At 42.0% G+C, this 22,401-nt stretch overlaps 1 protein-coding gene across 4 annotated transcripts in view; it reads left to right on the plus strand.

The window, feature by feature from the left end:
- Positions 1 to 22,401, plus strand: part of kdm4b (lysine (K)-specific demethylase 4B) — a 433,937-nt gene that overhangs the window by 186,906 nt on the left and 224,630 nt on the right. For 3 of the 4 annotated variants that reach the window (XM_067968101.1, XM_067968103.1, XM_067968102.1), the window contains one exon: positions 9,783 to 9,920. In XM_067968101.1, coding sequence (XP_067824202.1) covers positions 9,783 to 9,920 — 138 coding nt within the window. Of the gene's footprint in view, positions 1 to 2,717; positions 2,923 to 9,782; positions 9,921 to 22,401 lie in introns of those variants that run through there. The other variant, XM_067968104.1, reaches the window with a different exon arrangement.

The following is a 22,401-nucleotide window of genomic DNA, read 5'->3' on the forward strand; positions in this document are numbered from 1 at the left end:
GAAACCCAAATGGCAGAGAGAGAGGGAATATTAAAAACTTAATTTTTTTCCCCCTTTTTGCTGGTGGGGTTACGTGTAGCGTGAGATGAACCTAAGATCCCGGTTGAGGCCGTCCTCATGGGTGCGGAACTTGGCTATCAACTTCTGCTCGACGATTTTGCGTTGTCGTGTGTCTCGAAGGCCACCTTGGAGAACGCTTATCCGAAGATCGGTGGCTGAATGTCCTTGACTGCTAAAGTGTTCCCCGACTGGGAGGGAACCCTCCTGTCTGGCGATTGTTGCGCGGTGTCCGTTCATCCGTTGTCGCAGTGTCTGCATGGTCTCGCCAATGTACCATGCTCCGGGGCATCCTTTCCTGCAACGTATGAGGTAGACAACGTTGGCCGAGTCACAGGAGTATGAACTATGTACCTGGTGGGTGGTGTTCTCTCGTGTGATGGTGGTATCTGTGTCGATGATCTGGCATGTCTTGCAGAGGTTGCCGTGGCAGGGTTGTGTGGTGTCGTGGACGCTGTTCTCCTGAAAACTGGGTAACTTGCTGTGAACGATGGTCTGTTTGAGGTTGGGTGGCTGTTTAAAGGCGAGTAGTGGAAGCGTGGGGATGGCCTTAGCGAGGTGTTCGTCGTCATCGATGACATGTTGAAGGCTGTGGAGAACGTGGTGTAGTTTCTCCGCTCCGGGGAAGTACTGGACGACGAAGGGTACTTTGTTGGTTGCGTCCCGTGTTTGTCTTCTGAGGAGGTCTATGCGATTCTTCGCTGTGGCCCGTCGGAACTGTCGATCGACAAGTCGAGCGACATATCCCGTTCTTACGAGGGCGTCTTTCAGCGTCTGTAGGTGTCCATCGCGTTCCTCCTCATCTGAGCAGATCCTGTGTATTCGTAGGGCCTGTTCATAGGGATGGCCTCTTTGACGTGGTTGGGGTGGAAGCTGGAAAAGTGGAGCATCGTGAGGTTGTCCGTGGGCTTGCGGTAGAGTGAGGTGCTGAGGTGCCCGTCTTTGATGGAGATTTGTGTGTCCAAGAAAGAAACCGATTCTGAGGAGTAGTCCATGGTGAGTTTGATGGTGGGATGGAACTTGTTGATGTTATCGTGTAGTCTCTTCAATGATTCTTCGCCGTGGGTCCATAGGAAGAAAATGTCGTCGATGTATCTGGTGTATAGCATTGGTTGGAGGTCCTGTGCAGTGAAGAAGTCGTGCTCGAACTTGTGCATGAAAATGTTGGCGTATTGGGGTGCGAATTTGGTCCCCATGGCTGTTCCGTGTGTTTGGGTAAAGAACTGGTTATCGAAGGTGAAGACATTGTGATCCAGGATGAAGTGGATGAGTTGTAGGATGGTGTCTGGAGATTGGCTGTTGTTGGTGTTGAGTACTGAGGCTGTTGCAGCGATGCCGTCATCGTGGGGGATGCTGGTGTAGAGTATCGAGACGTCCATCGTGGTGAGAAGTGTTCCTGGTTCAACTGGTCCGTGGGTACTGAGTTTTTGTAGGAAGTCTATAGTGTCGCGACAGAAGCTGGGGGTTCCCTGTGCGATGGATTTCAGGATGCCCTCGACGTATCCAGAGAGGTTCTCACACAGGGTTCCGTTGCCTGATACGATAGGACGTCCGGGTGTGTTGGCTTTGTGTATCTTTGGGAGGCAGTAGAAGTCTCCCACGCGGGGAGTACGTGGGATGAGAGTGCGTAGGATGCTTTGAAGGTCTGGATCGAAGGTCTTGATCAGTTTGTTGAGCTGGTGGGTGTGTTCTTTGGTCGGATCTGCGGGTAACTGTCTGTAGTGTTCCTGGTTGTCCAGTTGTCGGTATGCTTCTTTGCAATAGTCCGTTCTGTTCTGTATGACACTGGCTCCTCCTTTGTCCGCTGGTTTGATGACGATGTTTCGGTCGGTCTTGAGAGCATTGATGGCGTTGCGTTGTGCTCGGTTGACATTCTGGACTGTCTTCTGAGTGCGCCTGATGAATCTGGCATTGACGCATTTCCTGACGGCTTGGGCATACATGTCAAGCTTAGGGCAGCGACCCTCTGGAGGAGTCCAGTTTGACTCTTTCCTCTTCGGTTGCTGTACCATGGATCCCTCTGTCTGCTGTTCCAGATCATTGATTGTCTCATTGGGTTCGCTGTTGAAATCTTGGGGTTTGTGGTAGAATTCCCGGAGCCTCATTCTCCTGATGAATTCCTCTGTGTCCGCCGCGAGATCGATGCGGTCCATTTTGGTGGTGGGGCAGAAATTGAGCCCTTGGCTGAGAACCTCGATTTCGTCTGGTTGAAGGGTGTGGTCGGACAAATTGACGATGGACTTCCCTGTGGTTGTAACCGTGGTACCGGGGGAGGCTTGGTTGATGCTGGTGGTGATGCCGAGTTTCTCAAGCTTCCTGCTCTTGGTTTTCATGTAGGCAGTGTAGTTCCGTTTCCTCGTCTGTTTGGCGGTGTCTCGTAGCTGGTCTGCTGTGTCCTGAGTACAGGTTGAGAGTATGGACTCTATCTTGGTTTCAAGGTTGTGGTGTCTGCTGTGGAGTTGGTGTACGAGATGGTTGCAGAGTGTGCGAGAAGTACGACGGCAAAGTCTCTCAGCGTAATCTGAGTTGTATGTGGACCTCTGCAAGACATGCCAGATCATCGACACAGATACCACCATCACACGAGAGGACACCACCCACCAGGTACATGGTTCATACTCCTGTGACTCGGCCAACGTTGTCTACCTCATACGTTGCAGGAAAGAATGCCCCGGAGCATGGTACATTGGCGAGACCATGCAGACACTGCGACAACGGATGAACAGACACCGCGCAACAATCGCCAGACAGGAGGGTTCCCTCCCAGTCGGGGAACACTTTAGCAGTCAAGGACATTCAGCCACCGATCTTCGGGTAAGCGTTCTCCAAGGCAGCCTTCGAGACACACGACAACGCAAAATCGTCGAGCAGAAGTTGATAGCCAAGTTCTGCACCCATGAGGGCGGCCTCAACCGGGATCTTGGGTTCATGTCACGCTACACATAACCCCACCAGCAAAAAGGGGAAAAAAAATTATGTTTTTAATATTCTCTCTCTCTCTCTCTCTCTCTCTCTCTCTCTCTCTCTGCCATTTGGGTTTCTTTCTGTCTGTCTGTGTAATTGACACAATGTATATCCAGTGTACTGGGACGTGCTGTTCTCCGTGACTGGCCTGTTTGAATAACAACGACACCTTTTGATTGGTGTGATGCTGTCCCAGCCTAGTATAAGATATGCGATTTGAGAACCTTTTCACTCATTCACCTGACGAAGGGGATAATCTCCGAAAGCTTGTGATTTTAAAATAAATTTGTTGGACTATAACCTGGTGTTGTAAGATTCCTTGTATTTAAGGTAGGTACAGCATAAGATTTTCAGGGCCAGAGTGATGATCTGGACCCGTTTCAATCGCGTAAGGGGGTAAGAGAGGAATTTCCCAGATTTCCACCCCAAATTGGACTGGGTTTTTATCTGCTTTTTTGCCTTTCCCTAAGAGATCTCACTGTTTCAGATGGAGTGGGGAGTGTATATATTGTGATGCACAAGTTATCACAATTGTGTGGGACAGGCTGGATGGACCAGAGGGTCTTTTCCTATCCATCATTGCCCTCTTATCTAAATTACTGATAGTCTTTTACAATATAATGCTGTCTCTGACTTCAATGGAGGTGAGGTGAAGTGAAGTAAAGTAAATGAGAGCGGCTGGGTGGAAGATTACATCCTGACATTTTACCTCTGGGATCTCGATTCACATGTCGTCCAGATCGATGGGATGAAAGTCTCCACACACACTCTCTCCCAGTTGTAAGGATACAATGTAAATAAGCCGGATACATTTAGTTAGCTCTAGTGAAGAGCTAGCCTTGGGACAGGTATCATGGACCAAATGGCTGCCTCCTGTGCTGTAATTTTTATGATCAATGATTTGGATCTCAAGCCAGTTCATTAATTAGAGATACAATTAGTGAACATTTAGAAATGCATTGATTAATCAAGACAGCCATCTCAAATTTGTTGAGGCATATTGTGTTTGACAAATTTAAGAGTTTTTGGGCAGGCAGATGGAAGGTACAATTTAATTTGACTGTGAGGAAAAAGCAAGAAATGGGAGTATGCACTCAGTGGAAAGATGCTGAGGAGTATGGATGAACAAAGAGCCCTGGGGTTCAAATACATAATTTGCTGAAATTGAGGGTAGAGGTAGATAAAGCCATTTTTAAACAAAAAGGCTAACAGTAATTTTAGTTTTATAAATAGGGGCGTAGAGAACGAGTAAAGAAGCAAAACATTAGTTCAGCCACAGAGAACTATGTGCAGTTTCAGGCACCTCGTTGTAGAAAGAACATTAAAGCCTCTATTAAATTTTCTCTTCGCTTTCTTTGCTCCAGTGGAAGTAGTCCAAGTATATCGGGTCTCCTATTAACTATAGTTTCCTATTAACTATAGTTTATTGACCCAGGCAACATCCTGGTGAATCTATACTGTACGTTCTCTGGCTTTAATGCCCTTTCTGTAATAAAGTCTGACAGCCAGAAATCAAGTCACAAATCATGATATTCAAACGAGCATTGTTTGTTACTCCAGTGCCTTAGAATTCATCTTGTCATGTAAAATGGACCATATTCCATAGCATTGGAAGCCCCTTTTTAATAGAGGGAACCAGTCACTTTTGCTGAGACTGCTGTTAAGTTCTGTCGAGTGTATCTGTGTGTATTCTTTAGAGCAATCTATGAACACTGATCGTCTATGTCTGACTGGTTAGGCAGCAGGTGATACTGAACAGGAAAACATGCAGACTTGCATTACCCAAAATCCATGTTAACGAACAAAATGCTTAATGTGCACGTGTGCTGCTTGGGATATTTCTAATTTTGTGGTTTGTCTTTTTTTGTTTTTGCAAGCCCGAAATGCAGCAATAAAAATAAACGCCCCTCAATCATATGAAAATTAGTGGTTTTTAAAAAAGCTCATCTTCCAATACCTGCTCGTATCTATGTATTCAAGCTTGAAGACATGAAAAATGGCACTTTATATGTTCACCAAGACTTTGCATATAAATTATGGCCATACATGGGAATTGACAGAATGACCTCCATCACAAATTGATGGCAATGCAATGAATAACAACTAGATTTTTAATAAAATATATGCAGAGGAATGGCAGTGTCAACATGGATTCAGAAGAGGAAGTATGCACAGTACTGCACTTTGAAAAGACAAGCAACTTGGGTCCTTGATGAATGGAGTTAAAACAGCTAAGGATAAAATTGAGAGAGATTAGAAGTCTTCGTGGACTCAATGCTCAACAGGACCAACTACTGAGGAGCAGCAATCAACAAAGTAAATAGAATGCTGAACTATATAATTAAAGCAATACAGTACAAGTCAGAGGAGGTACTGCTCAAACTATATGGTGTGCTTGTCAAACCACTCCCTGTCCCCAGTCTGGTCACTACGACATGAGGGAGGTATTCAAGTGCTGGCAGCAGTTCAGAGAAGTGCCACAATGTCGGTCTGTAGTGTTGGAGATCTGAGCTAGAGGAAATTCTGAAGAAATGGACTTTTCAGCATTGAAAGGAGGAGGCTTTGAGGTGATCTTATAGAGGTATCTAGAATAGTAAATGGTTTGGAGAAGGTAATTAGAATATTATGTCAAACTAAATTGCAAGAGTGGGTCAAGGGGATTGAAACCATTAAAGAACAAATTTAGAACTGATGTCAGGAAGTTCTTCTTCACATACACTGTGATCAGTATATGGAATGGACTTCCAGATAGATTAATGGAGGTGAAAACTTTGGAATCATATTCATGATAAATTAAATGCTGAAATTGGGGGGGACTGTAGGAGCTTTCTGGATGAATGAACTAAGATAGACCAAATGGCCTTTGTCATCCATGTTTATCTAGTAATTTTGTATATTGTCATTAGGTACATTTAATGGTTTGGTATCAATACACTATGGAAAAATTGCATAGAAGTCAGTACATTTTAATGTTCTGCAGTACACTTTTAATATTTTACCATTTCATTTTTGCTGTGGTGTTCTGCAACCACCAGTACTTCGCCCCAATGTTGTAAAGCTGAAAATGTTGACACACTTCAAATTTGGAAGGACAAAATATAATATTGAGTGTTTTTCACGGTTTAAATTAATACAGTAGGTTTCATTATATAATAAAATTAGCTGGGTAGGCTTTTTCTGATTATTCTTTCATTTTAGCTCAATTTGCACTGCTTCCTCTGCCTGTTAGTAACTGAGTATAAATGGTACAGTTTCAGAGAATTATGATCAACGTCCTTTAGGCTTTCCTGCTTTAAATAATGTTTTTTTTTGGTTTAAATAATGAGTGCTGATTCGGGAACTGGCTTGGAGGAGTTATTAAGCCTGACAGTTCAGCTCACTCGCACTGTTGAAATGACAAGATTGCCATAGCACCCCTGGGTTAATGAGACTATCTCTCCAGATATTAATGTAACCGCCCTGCAGTTTCAGGCTCACTAACACTTTTCCACCTAGTTTTATTAATGATGTCATCAACTCTTCCTGTTCAAACAGAAATATTCAGAACAAAACCATGATCTTAGACTGCATTAAAGAATTTTAATTAGTTTGAATTCTGTGGTGACTGATTTAAAAAAAAACTTTATGCAACAAGGCACAACTTACAAATGAAACTAACATATAAGCAAATGAAAATCACTAGCAATATAACAAAGCAATATGTTGCTCATTTCAGATTGCAACTTGATTTCACCATTGGGTTACACCATTAAAGAAATATACAGTCGAGATGTCTTGGGGCAATGAAAATCTTGGTTTTCAATTCTTCAAAGATGCAGTTTCTTTATTTCACTTGCAAGTCCACCCTTAGTCCTCCTTCATCTATTGATAAGCTTGGCCTCATTAATTGCTCAGATCTCAAATGGAACACACATTTCTATTGCTAAAGCCGTCTACAAGCAGCTCAATTTCCTCTTTATTGCCAAGCTGTTTCACTTCAACTCTTAATTCTGCGTGAAGCTAAGTCTGTTCAAAGCCTGAACACTACTCCGATATCCAGGGAAGCTCTTGTAACAGCTCTTCCATGCTCCAGGACAAGATACAAAAAAAAGCCAATTGCTAGTGGTGTGTCTCAGGGATCAGTGTTGGAACCTCCATTTTTATAAATTGGAAGCAGTGACATGATATGAGTGTGCACAATTCCAAAAGAAACAAGAGAAGATAGGTCTGTGGATCGGAAAGTCACAGATTCAGTTTAATAGAGAGAAATGTAAAGTAGTGGGATTCGGCAAAGAGAAGGATAGTTTGGGTTGTGTATTAAATAGGAATGTACTTGCAAGGTTGCAACATGAAAAACATGTTGGGATTTTGATGGCTAGGTCAGTAAAACTGTTGGTGCAGTGTTCACAGGCAGTTAGGAAGGCCAACAGAATGTTGGGGACTATAACTAGATATGTAACTTACAAATTCAGAGGCCATTCCAAAATTATATCTGACCTTGGTGAGACCATATCTGGAGTACTTTATGCAGCTTTGTCCTCCCTGTTTTCAAAGGATATTACGTTATTGGGGGGCATGCAAAGGAGATTAATTCCAGGACTAAGGAGACCGACATTTAAGAAAAAGTTAACATCGGCGGCAGAACGAACTTCTCTTATCAACAGATGTTTGACTTTCACTTTTGCTCTTAGGCGTGCAGTATTAGAGTTTTCCATCTGATTTTGTACACTTTCGGGACTAGATGAGAAAACACAACAAGCCAACAGAGAAGAATATACCAGCGTTGGTTCCAAAACACATCCCTGTTGACACCACTATGGATTTTAAAACTCTCAGATTAATTACCATCGTACTGGATTGTAGCCTTTGCACATCATGGAAGGATTGGATCAAACTGAGGAGGACTGGGGGGCAAGCAACTCTCCAGCAATTGGAAAAGGCTCTTTCCACACCTGCTGTCTCCGCCGTAGTCTAAATATCAAGTGGGAATTCAAAGTTCCTGGTACCAAAGTACTTGAGGAAGCTAAGTCTAATAACTTTTCTTAAACACAGACTCCAGTGGCTTGGTCATCTGTATCGGATGGAAGATGGCCGTGTTCCAAAGGATCTTCTTTTGGCGAACTTGCAGATGCTTCAAGGCTGCTGGGCGTTTGCAAGAGGGACTTAAACTTCTTTTAGCATCGATCCACAAGCTGGAAGGACATGGCTAACAGCAGGCAACACTGGAGGATTGTGCTGTATCAGGGAGCCAAAGAAGCTGAAGAAAGGTGGCTGAGAAAGAGGAAAGTGCATTGTGCTTCAAGATTTAATAACGTGTGAGCTTCATTATCTGACCCTGTGATCTGCACCATCCGTGGCAAGGACTGTTGCTCAAGAATTGGACTCTACAGCCACTCGCGATTTTGCAGCATGGCTAAGTAACTGAACTGCTTTGGCACATACACCATCGTCTTCCGAGATGGATGGTGACCATATATATAATTTTCAGAAAATTGTTGCATTATATTACACATTATTCAGAAGCTCTTGCAGACAAATTTGGAGCTCATACAGAAAAGACTTTCATGGGATCTACTGTGATTTTATTGGAGTGTTTCACCATCAGGATTCCTTCTTTAAAATGTAAATAGCTAAAATTAATTACCATGAAAGGTTACAGCAAAGATAGAGGTGTCAGTTGTTCATTAGAGCAATCCAAAACTAAATCTGCTGTCCTGCCTCTCCCTATAACCTTGTGCCTCGCTCCATTTCAAATGTTTATCCAGTCAATTTCCTTCATCTACCCTTCCATTAAAAGAACTGAATAAATATCTGGGTAGAAATGGGAGTGGTGACTTGTAAGTGCGGATTCAGTGGGACATGATGTTTCCTGTGCTGTCGACTGGGAGGGGAGTGAATGTTTGGAGCATATGGTTAAACAATATTAGCACCCAACAATTAATTAAAAAAAACTGACTTTAAAAATATTCATTATTAAATTTTACACTGCTAGAATACAACATTGATTGGTATCAAAGGTCCTTATGCTCACAACATATGAAAAGAAGTGAGGGCTGGTGTGTGTTCAGAACTCCTTACGTCAGTGGTTTACATAGTAGCTGTCAGCTCTGCGCTTGCAAATGCCTGCCAGCCAGCTCCCAGGCGCTGATGCTTCTTTGTAGTTCTTTGCTGGTTTTAATTGCGTTTCATGGGAATTGCGCTCACCTTCAGTGGCCCATCCTCATGCTAGTTTACTGATTGGATTGTACAAAGAAATTAATTTTAAAATAGAAATAATCTGTTCTTATGGATACAGTTTGTTCAGCTTGAAGACTTTTGACAAAATGTATTTTTAATGCAGTGTGGTCTGGTTCACACCGTCCTGCCTTGTATTCTCACACTCCTCTAGGCTTGTTTGGAGTCTGCTCCTTTGTGAATGTCTGAGTTGGCAGTGTAGATGTTCATTCATACCAATAAGCACAGAAAATAGTCAGGAGCAAGAAAGCACTGTTCAACTCCTCAATCCCAAGCCAACCAGAGTCCATTTTATCAGAGTCCCCGTGCCCTGCCACCACCATTTTGTACAGTGGAAAAAATCAGGAATTTTGTTTTGCATTTAAATTCTATTTCAAATTGGGTGATAGTTTTAGCTGAAGTAGGCTCCAAAGTTCTTTAGATTTATTTCTAATTTGATGGAGGAAATAGACGAGGCCACCCTACTGAGCAATGTTGGAAACTGCTGGTGGTTGATCTTAATTTAAATACTGGCAGTGAGGTCATTAGCTTCTATTTTCTCATTGCAGATTACTCAGGAGGCTGGAGAGTTCATGATCACCTTTCCCTATGGCTATCATGCTGGTTTCAACCACGGGTTCAACTGTGCAGAATCAACCAACTTTGCCACACTTCGCTGGATCGATTATGGGAAAATGGCTACCCAGGTAAGGAACCTGCAAACTCTGATCTAGTTATAATTCAAAATTGTTTGGATTAGTTGTCTTCTGGATGTAAAAATTCATTGTGCGGCATGCAGTTATTAAAACATATCCCAAGGCGTTAGAATGGAAGGTTAGATGTCCAAATCAATTTGCAATCTTTGTTTGCCAATTATCCTCATTGTTTATCCCTGATATTTCCCTCCACATATCTTTTACTTCTCTAAGTCAGGAAGGTAGACGTTCGATATCTATCTTTCACGACCAGCAGGAGATTAATGTGAGCAGTGTCCACAATGCTTTGTTTTCACTTTGTGAGTTGCCCAGCAGCCAAACCATTAGTTGTGGAGAAGAGGAGGAGGAGGAGGAGGAGGAGTGGTGGTGGAGGATAGAAATAATGGACATTCCAGGAGTTTGAACTGCTGACCATTTATCTCTGTTTCAAAGCACATCATCAGCCTGCTCAGGGTGTTGAAACGTTCTCCAGAAAAATTCTCTCAATTTCCAGGAGATTAACACTGAAAGTGATGCCAATTCTACTTCTAACTGTTCAGATTAATCTGCTCTGCTGGGTAATAAAGGGCAGCAGCTGCAATATCATGAGTACATAATGGAGAAGTCTGCTCCTTGGCATCTTACCCGCAGAAATGCTACGGTGTGATTAGCATGCAAAGGTATGAGTAGAGGTACAGGGCGAGGGAGTTGCCACATACCTGATGACAAAACCTAAGTATTGTTTATCTTTTGTGTCACAACAATAGTTAATGTGTCTCTGTGACGTCATTGCTCAGGCCAATTGGTGTTGAAATGAAAAATAGGTGAAAATATTATGAAGTGAATGGGTATGTAATCTTAATTCAAGATTAACCACAAAAATCTTCTGTATACAACGCAGTATGTCACGCAGAAAGCTTTTAATCTTGTATAATTTATCCAAACTTTAGCATTTAACTTGCTGCATTAATATGTGGATATGTTTTTTCTTGAAAATAAAAAAAACTAACTGCAAATAACTCGTCATAAATTGCAAGACTGACCCAAATGAGTCCGGTCATCAAACCCTGACCTAGAAAATAGGGAGAGCAAGAAATGGAATGCAAGGAATGGGGATTTGCCAGTTCAGAGCTGCCTTCGATGCTGTAGGTTCATAGAATGGTTACAGCACAGAAGGAGGCCATTCGGCCCATTGAGCCCATGCTAGCTCTCTGCAAGAGCAGCCCAGTTAGTCCCCCTCCCTGGCCCTTTCCCCGTAGCCCTGCAAATTTTTTTCCCATTCAGTACTTATCCAATTCCCTTTTGAAGGCCATGACTGAATCTGCCTCCCTCACCCGTTCAGGCAGTGCATTCCAGATCATAACCACTCACTGCATAAAAAGTTTTTCCCCATGTCGCCTTGGTTCTTTTGCCGATCACCTTAAATCTGTGTCCTCTGGTTCTCGACCCTTCCGCCAATGGGAAGAATTTCTCTCTATCTACTCTGTCTAGACCCTTCATGATTTTGTACACCTCTATCAAATCCCTTCTTAGCCTTCTCTGCTCTAAGGAGAACAACCCCAGCTTCTCAAGTCTGTCCACGTAACTGAAGTCCCTCATCCCTGGAACCATTCTAGTAAATCTTTTCTGCACTTTCTAAGGCCTTCACATCCTTCCTAAAGTGCGGTGCCAAGAATTGGACACAGTACTCCAGTTGTGGCCGCACCAGTGTTTTATAAAGGTTCTTCATAACCTCCTTGTTTCTGTACTCCGTGCCTCTATTAGGTATAGCTATCCCTTTATGGAGCCTATAAACTACTTCCATCAGTGTTTTCTGTCCCTTGTTACTTCTTATTTCCACCCATACTGATTCTGCTTCCTGATCTTCTGAGCCAAGATCTTTTCTCACCACTGTCCTTATGTCATCCTTTATTATTAGGGCTACACTCCCTCCTTTTCCATTTTTGCCTGTCTTTTCTATACATCATGTACCCTGAAATATTTAGTTCCCAATCTTGGTTACTTTGCAACCATGTTTCTGTAATGGCTATTAGATCAAACCCATTTATCTCTATTTGTGCAACTAATTCATCCGTCTTGTTACGAATACTTCGTGCATTCAGATAAAGAATCTTTAATTTTGACATTTTACTGTTTTTTTCCTGCTTTGACCTTACTGTTGATGCTCTATTATTGGTAAACCCTGTCCCCTCCTGCCACACTGCTTTTTAGTTTAAAGCCTATCTACAGCCCTAGTTATTCGATTCGCCAGGACGCTGGTCCCAGCCTGGTTTGAGGAGCCTGGCCAACGGAACAGCTCCCTTTTTCCCCCGCACTGGTGCCAATGCTCCTTGAATCGAATCCCTGTCTCCCACACTGCTCTTTGAGCCGTGCATTTAACTCTCTGATCTGTTTGTCCCTATGCCAATTTGCATGTGCCTCAGGTAGTAATCCAGAGATTATTACCTTTTGAGATTCTGCTTATTAATTTAGACTCTAGCTCCTCAAACTGTCTCAAACATAGGTAGAACCCCTTTCTTAGTTCTACCTATGTCGTTGGTTCCTACGTGGACCACGACAACTGGATCCTCCCCCTCATGCTCCAAGTTCTTTTCCAGCTGCGAGGAGATGTCCTTAACCCTGGCACTGGGCAGGCAACACAGCCTTCGGGACTCTCAGTCACGGCTGCAGAGAACAGTGCCAATCCCCCTGATTATACTATCCCCTACCACTACCACATTCCTTTTTACTCCCCCCCGCTTGAATGGCCCCCTGTACCACAGTGCCGTGATCTGTTTGCCCATCCTCCCTGCAGGCTTTGCTCTCATCCATACAGGTGGCAAGTATCTCGTACCTGTTAGACAAGGTCAAGGGCTGAGGCTCCTCCATCACTAGATTCTGGATCCCCATACCTGTCTGACTTGCAGTCGCACCCTTCTGTCCCTGAACCTGAATGAATCTAAACTACTATCTAACCTAAGGGGTGTGTCTGCCTCCTGGATCAAAGTGTCCGGGTAGCTCCCCTCCTCCCAGATGCATCATAATGTCTGCTGCTCGAACTCCAGCTCAACAACTCTGAGCTGAAGTTCCTCAAGCTGCAGGCACTTACTGCAGATGTGATTGCCCTGAATCACGCTGCTCTTGACCAACCTCCACGTGCTGCAGTTACGACACACCACCTGCCCTGCCATTGCTTGTCAAACCAGAATTTATTTATTTACTGTATTAGTTACTAATCTCTTGCTATTTGTAGTTTTATTAACTAATTAATTTATGTAGTTTGTTATTGATTTAAGATCTTAGTTAAACCCCTGCCCTCAGTTAGAGAGAAAAAAAAACAGTAATACTCACCAACCAATCTCCTACCTGCTGTCCTGTGACACCACTCTTTCAATTTCTGTTTGTGGTGAGTTGACTCCAACTATGTAAGCCACATGTCTCCTGCTTTATTCCCTCCCACTCTCGCTCTACTCTCGGGCCTTCTGCCACCGCTTTATTGCCTCTCGCTCTACTCTCGGGCCTTCTGCCAGCCAATCACCTACTTGCTGTCCTGTGACGTCACTCCTTGATTCTTTTCTCGATACCACCAAATTTATCTTGAAGATTGACTGCCTCCGCTGCTCCGAGTGAGTTTAGGCCTTTGATCCCCGACTTTTATTTACTGCCTTTGCCGCTCAGGTCCCCGCTCCTGCCTCGGCTGCTCTCAGAGCTCTTCCTCTCTGTTCACTGTCCTTCCCCCTTTATACCTAATTCCCCCCTCACCAAATTCTCAAGTTCCCACTCTGTTCGCAATGCACTCCGTTTGCTCTGTGCTTTCGCTTATTGGTCCCCTAATAGTAGCTATATCGTTGGACAGAGTATTAATCATGAAATAATAAGAGCTTGTAACAAAGGTAATGCAGTAATCATGGGGGACTTTAATCTTCATATCGACTGGACAAATCAAATTGGCAAATGTAATTTGGAGGACAAGTTCATGGAATGCATTCGAGACTGTTTCCTAGAGCAATATGTCAGGAAACAGGCTATTTTAGATCTTGTATTGTGTCATGAAACAGGGTTAATTAGTAATCTCACAGCAAAGGATCCTCTGGGGAAGAGTGATCATAATATGATAGAATGTCACAATGAGTTTGAGAGTGACGTACTTAAGTCTAAAACTAGAGTCTTAAACTTAAATAAAGCAAATTACATAGGTATGAAGGGTGAGTTGGCTAAGGTAGATTAGGAAATTAAATTAAAGGGTATGACTGTTGAAAAGGAATGGCAAACATTTAAAGAAATATTTCAATATTCTCAGCAAATATACATTCTATTGAGAAATAAAAACTCCACGGGAAAAGCAATTAGGAAGGCAAATGGCATGTTGGCCTTTATTGCAAGGGCGTTGGAGTACAAGAGTAAGGTAGTCTTACTATAATTGTACAGGGCTTTGGTGAGACCACACCTGGAGTACTGTGTACAGTTTTGGTCTCCTTGTCTGAGGAAGGATATGCTCGCCTTAGATGCGGTGCAACGAAGGTTCACTAGATTAATTCCTTGGATGAGAGGGTTGTCCTATGAGGAGAGGTTGAGTAGAAAGGGCATTTACCCTCTGGAGTTTAGAAGAATGAGAGGTGATCTCATTGAAACCTATAAGATTGTGAGGGGGCTTGAAAAGGCTGAGAGGTTGTTTCCCCTGGCTGGAGAGTCTAGAACTAGAGGGCATAGTGGCAGGATAAGGGGTTGGCCTTTTAAGACTGAGATGAGGCATTTCTTCACTCAGAGGGTTGTGAATCTTTGAAATTCTCTACCCCAGTGGCCTGTGGATGCTGAGCCGTTGTGTATATTCAAGACTGAGATAGGTAGGTTTTTGGACTGTATGCGATTTAAGGGATATGGGGATCGGGCAGGAAAGTGGAGTTGAGTTTGAAGATCAGCCATGATCTGATTGAATGGCGGAGCAGGCTCGAGGGGCCATATGGCCTACTACTGCTCCTATTTCTTATGTTCTTATTTATAAAGCCCAGGATCCCGTATGTTTTCTTTCGAACCACTTTTTCAACCTTCCCCGCCACCTTCAACAACCTGCGCACATACCCCCAGGTCTTTCTGTTCCTGCACCCCCTTTAGAATTGTATCCTTTAGTTTATATTGTCTCTCCTCGTTCTTTCTACCAAAATGTATCACTTCACACTTCTCTACATTAAATTTCATCTGCCACATGTCCGTCCATTCCACCATCCTGTCTGTGTCCTCTTGAAGTGTATCACTATCGTCCTCACTGTTCACTACCCTTCCAAGTTTTGTGTCATCTGCACATTTTGAAATTGTGCCCTGTGGACCCAAGTCCAAGCCATTAATATATATCAAGAAAAGTAGTGGTCCTAGTGTGGATCCCTGGGGAACACCACTGTACACTTCCCTCCAGTCCGAGAAACAACCTTTTTTCCTGTTTTTTAGCCAATTTTGTATCCATGCTGCCACTGCCCCTTTTATTCCACCGGCTTCAACTTTGCTCACAAGCCTATTACGTGGCATTTTATCAAACGCCTTTTGGAAGTCCATATACACCACATTAACTGCATTGCCCTCATCAACACTGTTACCTCATCAAAAAACTCTATCAAGTTGATTAAACACGATTTGCCTTTAACGTATTGTGCTGGCTTTCCTTAATTAATCCATACTTGTCCAAGTGACAATTTTTGTCCCGGATTATCATTTCTAAAAGTTTCCCCACCACCGAGGTTAAACTGACTGGCCTGTAGTTGCTGGGTTTATCCTTGCACCCTTTTTTGAACAAGGGCGTAACATTTGCAGTTCTCTGGCACTGCCCCCATATCTAAGGATGATTGGAAGATTATGGCCAGTGCCTCCACAATTTCCACCCTTCCCCCAGCAACCTAGGATGCATCCCATCTGGACCTGGTGACTTATCTAGTTTAAGTACAGCTAGCCTTTCTAGTACCTCCTCTTTATCAATTTTTAGCCCATCCAGTATCTCAACTACCTCCTCTTCCTGTGACTTTGGCAGCATCTTCTTCCTTGGTAAAGACAGATGCGAAATACTCATTTAGTACCTCTGTCTCCATGAGTAGTTCTCCTTTTTGGTCCCGAATCAGCCCCAGCCCTCCTCTTACCACCCATTTACTATTTATATGCCGATAGAAGACTTTTGGATTCCCTTCTATGTTAGTTGCCAGTCTATTCTCTCACTCTCTGTTTGCCCCTTTTATTTCCTTCCGCGCTTCCCTTCTGAACTTTCTCTCTTCAGCCTGGTTCTTACCTGTATTATCAACCTGACATCTGTCATATGCCCACTTTTGCTGCTTCATCTTACTCTCTCTCTTTTGTCATCCAGGGAGCTCTGGCTTTTGTTGTCCTACCTTTACTCCCTCATGGGAATATATCTAGATTATACCTGACCCATCTCCTCTTTAAAGGCCACCCATTGTTTGGTTCTTGCATAATGGGTTCCATTAATTTTGTAAAACATCACTTAAAAAATAGTCAGGAAAATTCAATTCATTGGTACCGAGAACTGCACATAAAGCAAGAACAGAGGGATCCAGCGTTAGTTACACAGCTCTTTAAAAGAAAGATTGCAGGGGGGAGAAAAACATTTTAAAGGCAAATGGGTTTTATATATGTAGGACATTGAATGCAAAGTAATGATGAATCTCTAGGAAATGCTGGTTAGGCACAGTTGGGGGAAAAAGTGTGCAGTTTTGGATACCCCATTATGAAGTGTATGTTTGTAGTGGCTATTAACTATTAAAGCTGAATCAATCATGGCATTTAAGAAGGTTTTAGATAAACAGTTGAAGAGGAAAAATATTAATGGAAAAATGGGATTGGAGTAAGTAGCTCTGATATGGAACTAGCACAGACATGCTAAGTAAAATGGCCTGCTTTATATTGAAGTTGCTATGAAACAGAGTAACTAGTTACTCTTATGCTTCACAGCAATATCACAACCCATTCTGATAAGGAGAGAGACCAATAAATAAGCAACAAGCTTTGTGATATGACTTAGAATTTGATGCTAGATCATTTAAAATCTTCAGTGTCAAGGTACACAGTCAACAAAGTACAGATACTTGGGTAAGACCATATGTTAATGGATGCAACCTATTATCTTATGGCAGCACTCTATTTGGAAGTTTCCTTTAGTGGAGATATGCTCTTTATTGAACATTTAAATTAGATCAGGCAGAGTCTCTTTGTGTAATGTGCATATGGTTACCAGCTGTCATGGATCATATCTGTCCCCAAGCCCTTAGCCCATGTTTGGGAAAAGGAGCACTGAACATTCAAATTGGAGCTCAGGAAGAATTTTTAAAAATTATATTTGTCTTTTATTCAGCTCCAGAAAGAATCAATTCAGACTGGAGAATCAAGCAGCTTGAGGGTTGTTTGTTGTAAAATTTGGAGGAATGTAAAGGAAGTGTCAATCTGGATGTCCCATGCTATTTTCCAACCTATAGTATTGTAATTGAGACAAACTAACTGGGATTTGATCTTAACTCATTTGAAGATTACAAATTGTCTGATCTTCTGGGAAGTGGAGACTGCATTTTGGAAATACATCATAGATAAGATATTGTTTAGTTTAGGCATGAGTGACATTTTCATAACCTCAGTTCTGCCCCATCTCGAGAAGGGAAAAGTCCTGTATCTCTCGGCAACTGACCCATTTTCTCAAGCAGTGAAAGCAAATTTGCACTGGCTGCTAATGTTGTCTTTGGGAGTAGTAATATGCAAACAGATTTTTCTATTGGGGCCATCAGTTGGGTATGGGAGATAACTATATAAAGAGAAGCATTTCCTAAATAGTACCAGAGCCTCTAATTTGTTGTAGTTAGCTGTATAACAGATCAAAGACTAACAAGTTTGCATTCTACCATCTTGGTAGTTGCATGGTACAACGATAATGGAATTGTTGACTAATCATAGCAGTCAACCTCTATCAATTAGTCTACAAAGACCCAGTTACTTGTTCCTTCCAAGCAAGCTACGCTTACCACGTCATGTCTCAAATTACTCGTGTACTATATCCCAATGTTATTTTCTGAAAGAAGTCTATATAACACATTATCTCCCATTAATCAAATAGGAACAAGAATGCATCAAGGTCTTGTGGATCCTGGCCCTGGCCCATCTTCAAAATGCTCTTGTTGCCATGTATTGGTGGGCCCTGATGGCTGCAGTAGTGGGAAGCCTTTTGAAGATGAATCTGACCGATATGGAGGGGGCTATAATGATTTATTTGAGGATTTGGAACACAAGTTGAAAAAAATCTAAAACTCTTAAGAACAAAGTAATTAAGATTTTCCTCTCTTCCCTCCCCACCCTTTTTGGAGCACATTCTCCCTCATGTAATTAGATATCCGTGATAAACCTATGGAATTGCCACCAGGCCTGGAAAACTGTAGCCTCCACCTAGTCTGGAGTTGTTATTTTCCAACTGTGGTGAGCTGATAAACAGCTCATCTTAGCTTGCTGTTGCTTCTTCTCCAATTCTTCCCTCTTTCTTTCACAACTTGTTTTCTTTGTGGCACATTAGAGCTATTCCCTGCCTCTCCAACTAAACTTGAAGTTGCTTGGTTTTGTAAAGTGAGAATTTAACTTGTGTAAGTGCAAAAAGAAAACATTCAACTTGCTGCACTTTTCTCTAGGATTGATTTATTCTCCTTACCTTATTAGAAGGCCTAGAAATTCAGTCCTTATCAGCAGTTAACTTCCCTTTGTGTTGATGAATTCTTGGTCTTGATTTTCATTGTCCTCAAAGTACAATTGGGTGGTTTGCCTTGCTTATATTGAAAAGACTTGCAAATGCCTAGTGTTTTGGAGAGGGTACAGAAATTGTAGAGTATTTCAAATATAGTGTGAAATACAACTTTTTGTGTCAACTTTCAATGGAACGCTAATGACCACTGCTGAATCTATGCAGGGTGTGAAGTTAGTTGTGATTGTAATTTTAGCTGTCAATGTTGCAAACAAGTGTATAATCTGGACTGAACATTAGTTCCTGTTCACTTAAAAGAAACTTCTCATTTTGGGTATTTATTTGTGGCGGCATTGCTATGCATGTTTTGCATTCTGTTCTATGCCAGAAACCCCTGATTTGTATTCTGTTGCTTCTCTGTCCTTTTTCTCACATTACAATCCTTGAGATGAAACTCTTATCTTGAAGAAAGGCACTTACAGGCCTAATAAAGTTTTATTCAAGCAATTTGATGATGGGGTAGAGTACTTCTCTAAATTGCTTGGGGACCTGCAGGAACATATGATTAACTGTGTAGGAGTAGTGCTGAATAGGATGAGAGCGAGCTGGCATCTCGGTGGAGATAAACTGTGCTGACCAATTTTGCTCTTGGAACCCTGATACAGTAGTGCAGTGATTTTCAAACGTTTCTCTTGTAGGGGACCCCCTTTCAGTATTGACACTCCGGGGGTGGGGGAAGGATCCTGCCCTAACTTCTAAAAGGAAGTGCCAACCACCAAAGGACAACAGTGATATTGAAGAAAACAGAAATAATAGCAAATACAAAAATTGGGCTTGGCGACCCTAGCCTGAAAACAGCAGTAGTTGGTTTGGGAAAATTCGAGGAGATGTGTATTATTTCATTTTGAAGCTTAAGGCACCTGATCAGTGATGCCTTCTGACTGGTCCTGAATATAAATAGGATACTCTGTCCTACCAAACAGTGCAGTGGATTGCGATGCACTATAATCTTGTTCATTTCATAATTGAAGAATGTACTGGGTAAACACTTCAGAAGTAGTACAGTTGGGAAAAAAAACTTTTACTTTGGCCTTGGTGAGGTGCTTGCACTACCAGCTGCTCTTGTGTAGGTTTCATGCACCTGGCTGCGACCCCAATTTGATAAAACTGGCTGCCAGAGCAACCTGTTTTTAACCTGACTGATTTAAATTGGGGTTGTGGCTTGGTGCACATGACCCATTTGTTGTGTGTTGGTGCTGCAAGTATCCCTCTCAGGCCAACCTAACATGCCATGCTGGGAGCTGCTACAGACATTCTAAGCCACTACTGTGATACATTGGTTTCCCCTTAGTTAATAGGGGAGATGTGAGATCATTTCCATTCTCATGTCATGTTTATGCTACATATATGCAGCCTATCTAGATTTTTAAAAACTTTGGCATTACATTATTCTCAAATTTTCTTGTTAAAAATACATCCCAGCAATCAGCTTGGTTTTCACCCTGAACAATGTTGCCCAACTCAGAAGGAATAACCTTTTCAACCTTCCCCTGGTTTAAAATTATGGGTTAGTTGCTTTTTAGGACTTGGTTACAACCCTGGACCGAGAATAGGTTTTCCAGAGCATTGCAACAGGTGTAGTTCACAGTCATAAGCTTCATTAACCACTTGATCGCAGAGTTCATAGGAATTTAATTTTAATAATAAATTCTTGTTTTGAATTTCTTTTTAATGCATAGAGATTGAATGTGTTACATGGTGCTTGCAATAGGTTGCAGCTTAATAGCCTAGTCATACTCATTTTGTGATCGTTTTACCATGTTAAACATCAAGAAAGTGGGTGGCATTCAAACCTCAGTGACTGACTTTTTTGCCTGATATCCTGAGCTTTCATATTTGCAAAATCTGCTCAAAGGATTTATTGAGCCTTCCTGTTGCTTCACTGTTCATGCCAGGGAATTTTCCTTACAGATCCACTTTGTTTTCTTGTGCATGTAATTAATATTTGTGCCTGGACCAAATTGTGGATTTATTTGAAATAGGGTAGTTTATTGCTTAAGCTGTAACTGTCTGGAATTTTTCCTAAAGTTGCCTGGTATTTGGGGAGTTAGCAATGACTGCTTGGAAAAGCAAAGGGAACTCTCTAGCATGTTGATTTCTCACCTGTCTGGATTTTGAGAATTTTCCAAAATTAATCCTGTCCCTCATAGATTTCTGCTGTGTGACCCAATCGGTTTTCGGTAGTCTGTGTATACTTTTCAGTAAGTTGACAAAGGTTAAGGCCATAATACGTTCTTACTCTAGAGTACTCCTCTAATGTAGTTTATTTACCATTTATCCTTTTCCAAAACCTATGTCCCTGTGTGGTTTAAATTATTTTGTTTCAAAAAATGTAAAGTGCGCTGCTTGTGTTGTAAAGACTTGTCAGCATTAAATCCATGTGATTTGGAAGAGCATTCTGTGGGATGGTATTTAAATGAATAATTACTTAATGACTACTGACTTAATTGAACAGGCACACTGTTCACTATTTTATACAGTGCAATTCCAAAATACAGATTAATAAAAATACAAGGAATAGTGAACCGGTTGGGAGGTGTGCTGCAGTACTTCATTAATTGTTGTGTTGTCACTGCATGGTGAGTCAACTTTTCTCCCTCCTCCAGAGGGGAGGAGTTCGCTGTAATGTTTGGATGCATTACATATAAAATATTCCGCAATTGTAATTAAAAGTTGTCTTTGTAGCTGCAATATCAAAACGCAAATGGGTAACTATTGTGCACAAGCCAGGTTATCTACGATAATTCAGCCTAGAATGTTTGACCTATTTAATTTTAAAAGTAAAAGCAAAAAGTCATGGCTGTTAATGTTTACTGACTTTGTTATTAGCATTCTGCTTTTGGCAGACATTTTGTATATTTGTGGTCCATTAGAGGCCAAAATGGCAGCTAAATTGAGATTTCCATTAGAAAGTAAGGAGACATTTTTGGCAATATGGACACATTGTTTTGAGATTGGAAACATTTTTTTTGGTTTTCATCTGGCTGAATAGTTAAATGCACTGCAAAGTGTGATGCTCAATTGTACAGAGCAGGAAGGTCCCAGATTCTACCCCTGGTTTGTGGCGAGTTAGCTGATCTCAGCTGGGGTAGTAGCAGAACACTGTAGTTGTCCCAGAAAAGGAAAAGGAAAACCATCTCCTGTCAAGTGCTGTTGATTACTATCTAGTTACTCTTACTGAAAAGTACATGGCATAGGCCTTCGGTAAGTACAGGACTAAGCTTGGCAGGCGTTTCAACTGTGGAGGAGCACCACAGCCAACTGTTACTGTCTAGGTTCAATAATTAGTCTGATGAGGGTTGCAGTTATCCATGGAAACGTGCCTCACCATGAATCAGGGCTTTCCAAAGCGGGGGAGAAACTGACATTTCATTGAGAATTATGCATGCTTGGGACTATTTAAAAGGCAGAAATCTAATTAATGCGATCAAAGCACAATGCTTGATCTGAATCAACTGAACGCCAGCACTAGCGTTGCTTGAAAAACATATTGTCACTTGAAAAGCAACTAATAAAATTCCATTATAATAGGGCAGCTATGAGAGATAGCTCCATTGGTGAGTAGTTTATTGAAATGTACCTTATTTTTAAATGGCAGAGCCTATTTTGAGGAGATCTTGGTGTCGCCTGAGTGCAGCTATTTTAACAATATATTTTCTGCTGTGTTAGATAAGTGGTCTCGTATAAATCCAACTATAAGTTTTACCTATTCACATCATTCCTTTTTGAATGTTTCTATACATG

The sequence above is a fragment of the Heptranchias perlo genome, chromosome 29, assembly GCF_035084215.1.
Source record: "Heptranchias perlo isolate sHepPer1 chromosome 29, sHepPer1.hap1, whole genome shotgun sequence".
NCBI lineage: Eukaryota > Metazoa > Chordata > Chondrichthyes > Hexanchiformes > Hexanchidae > Heptranchias > Heptranchias perlo.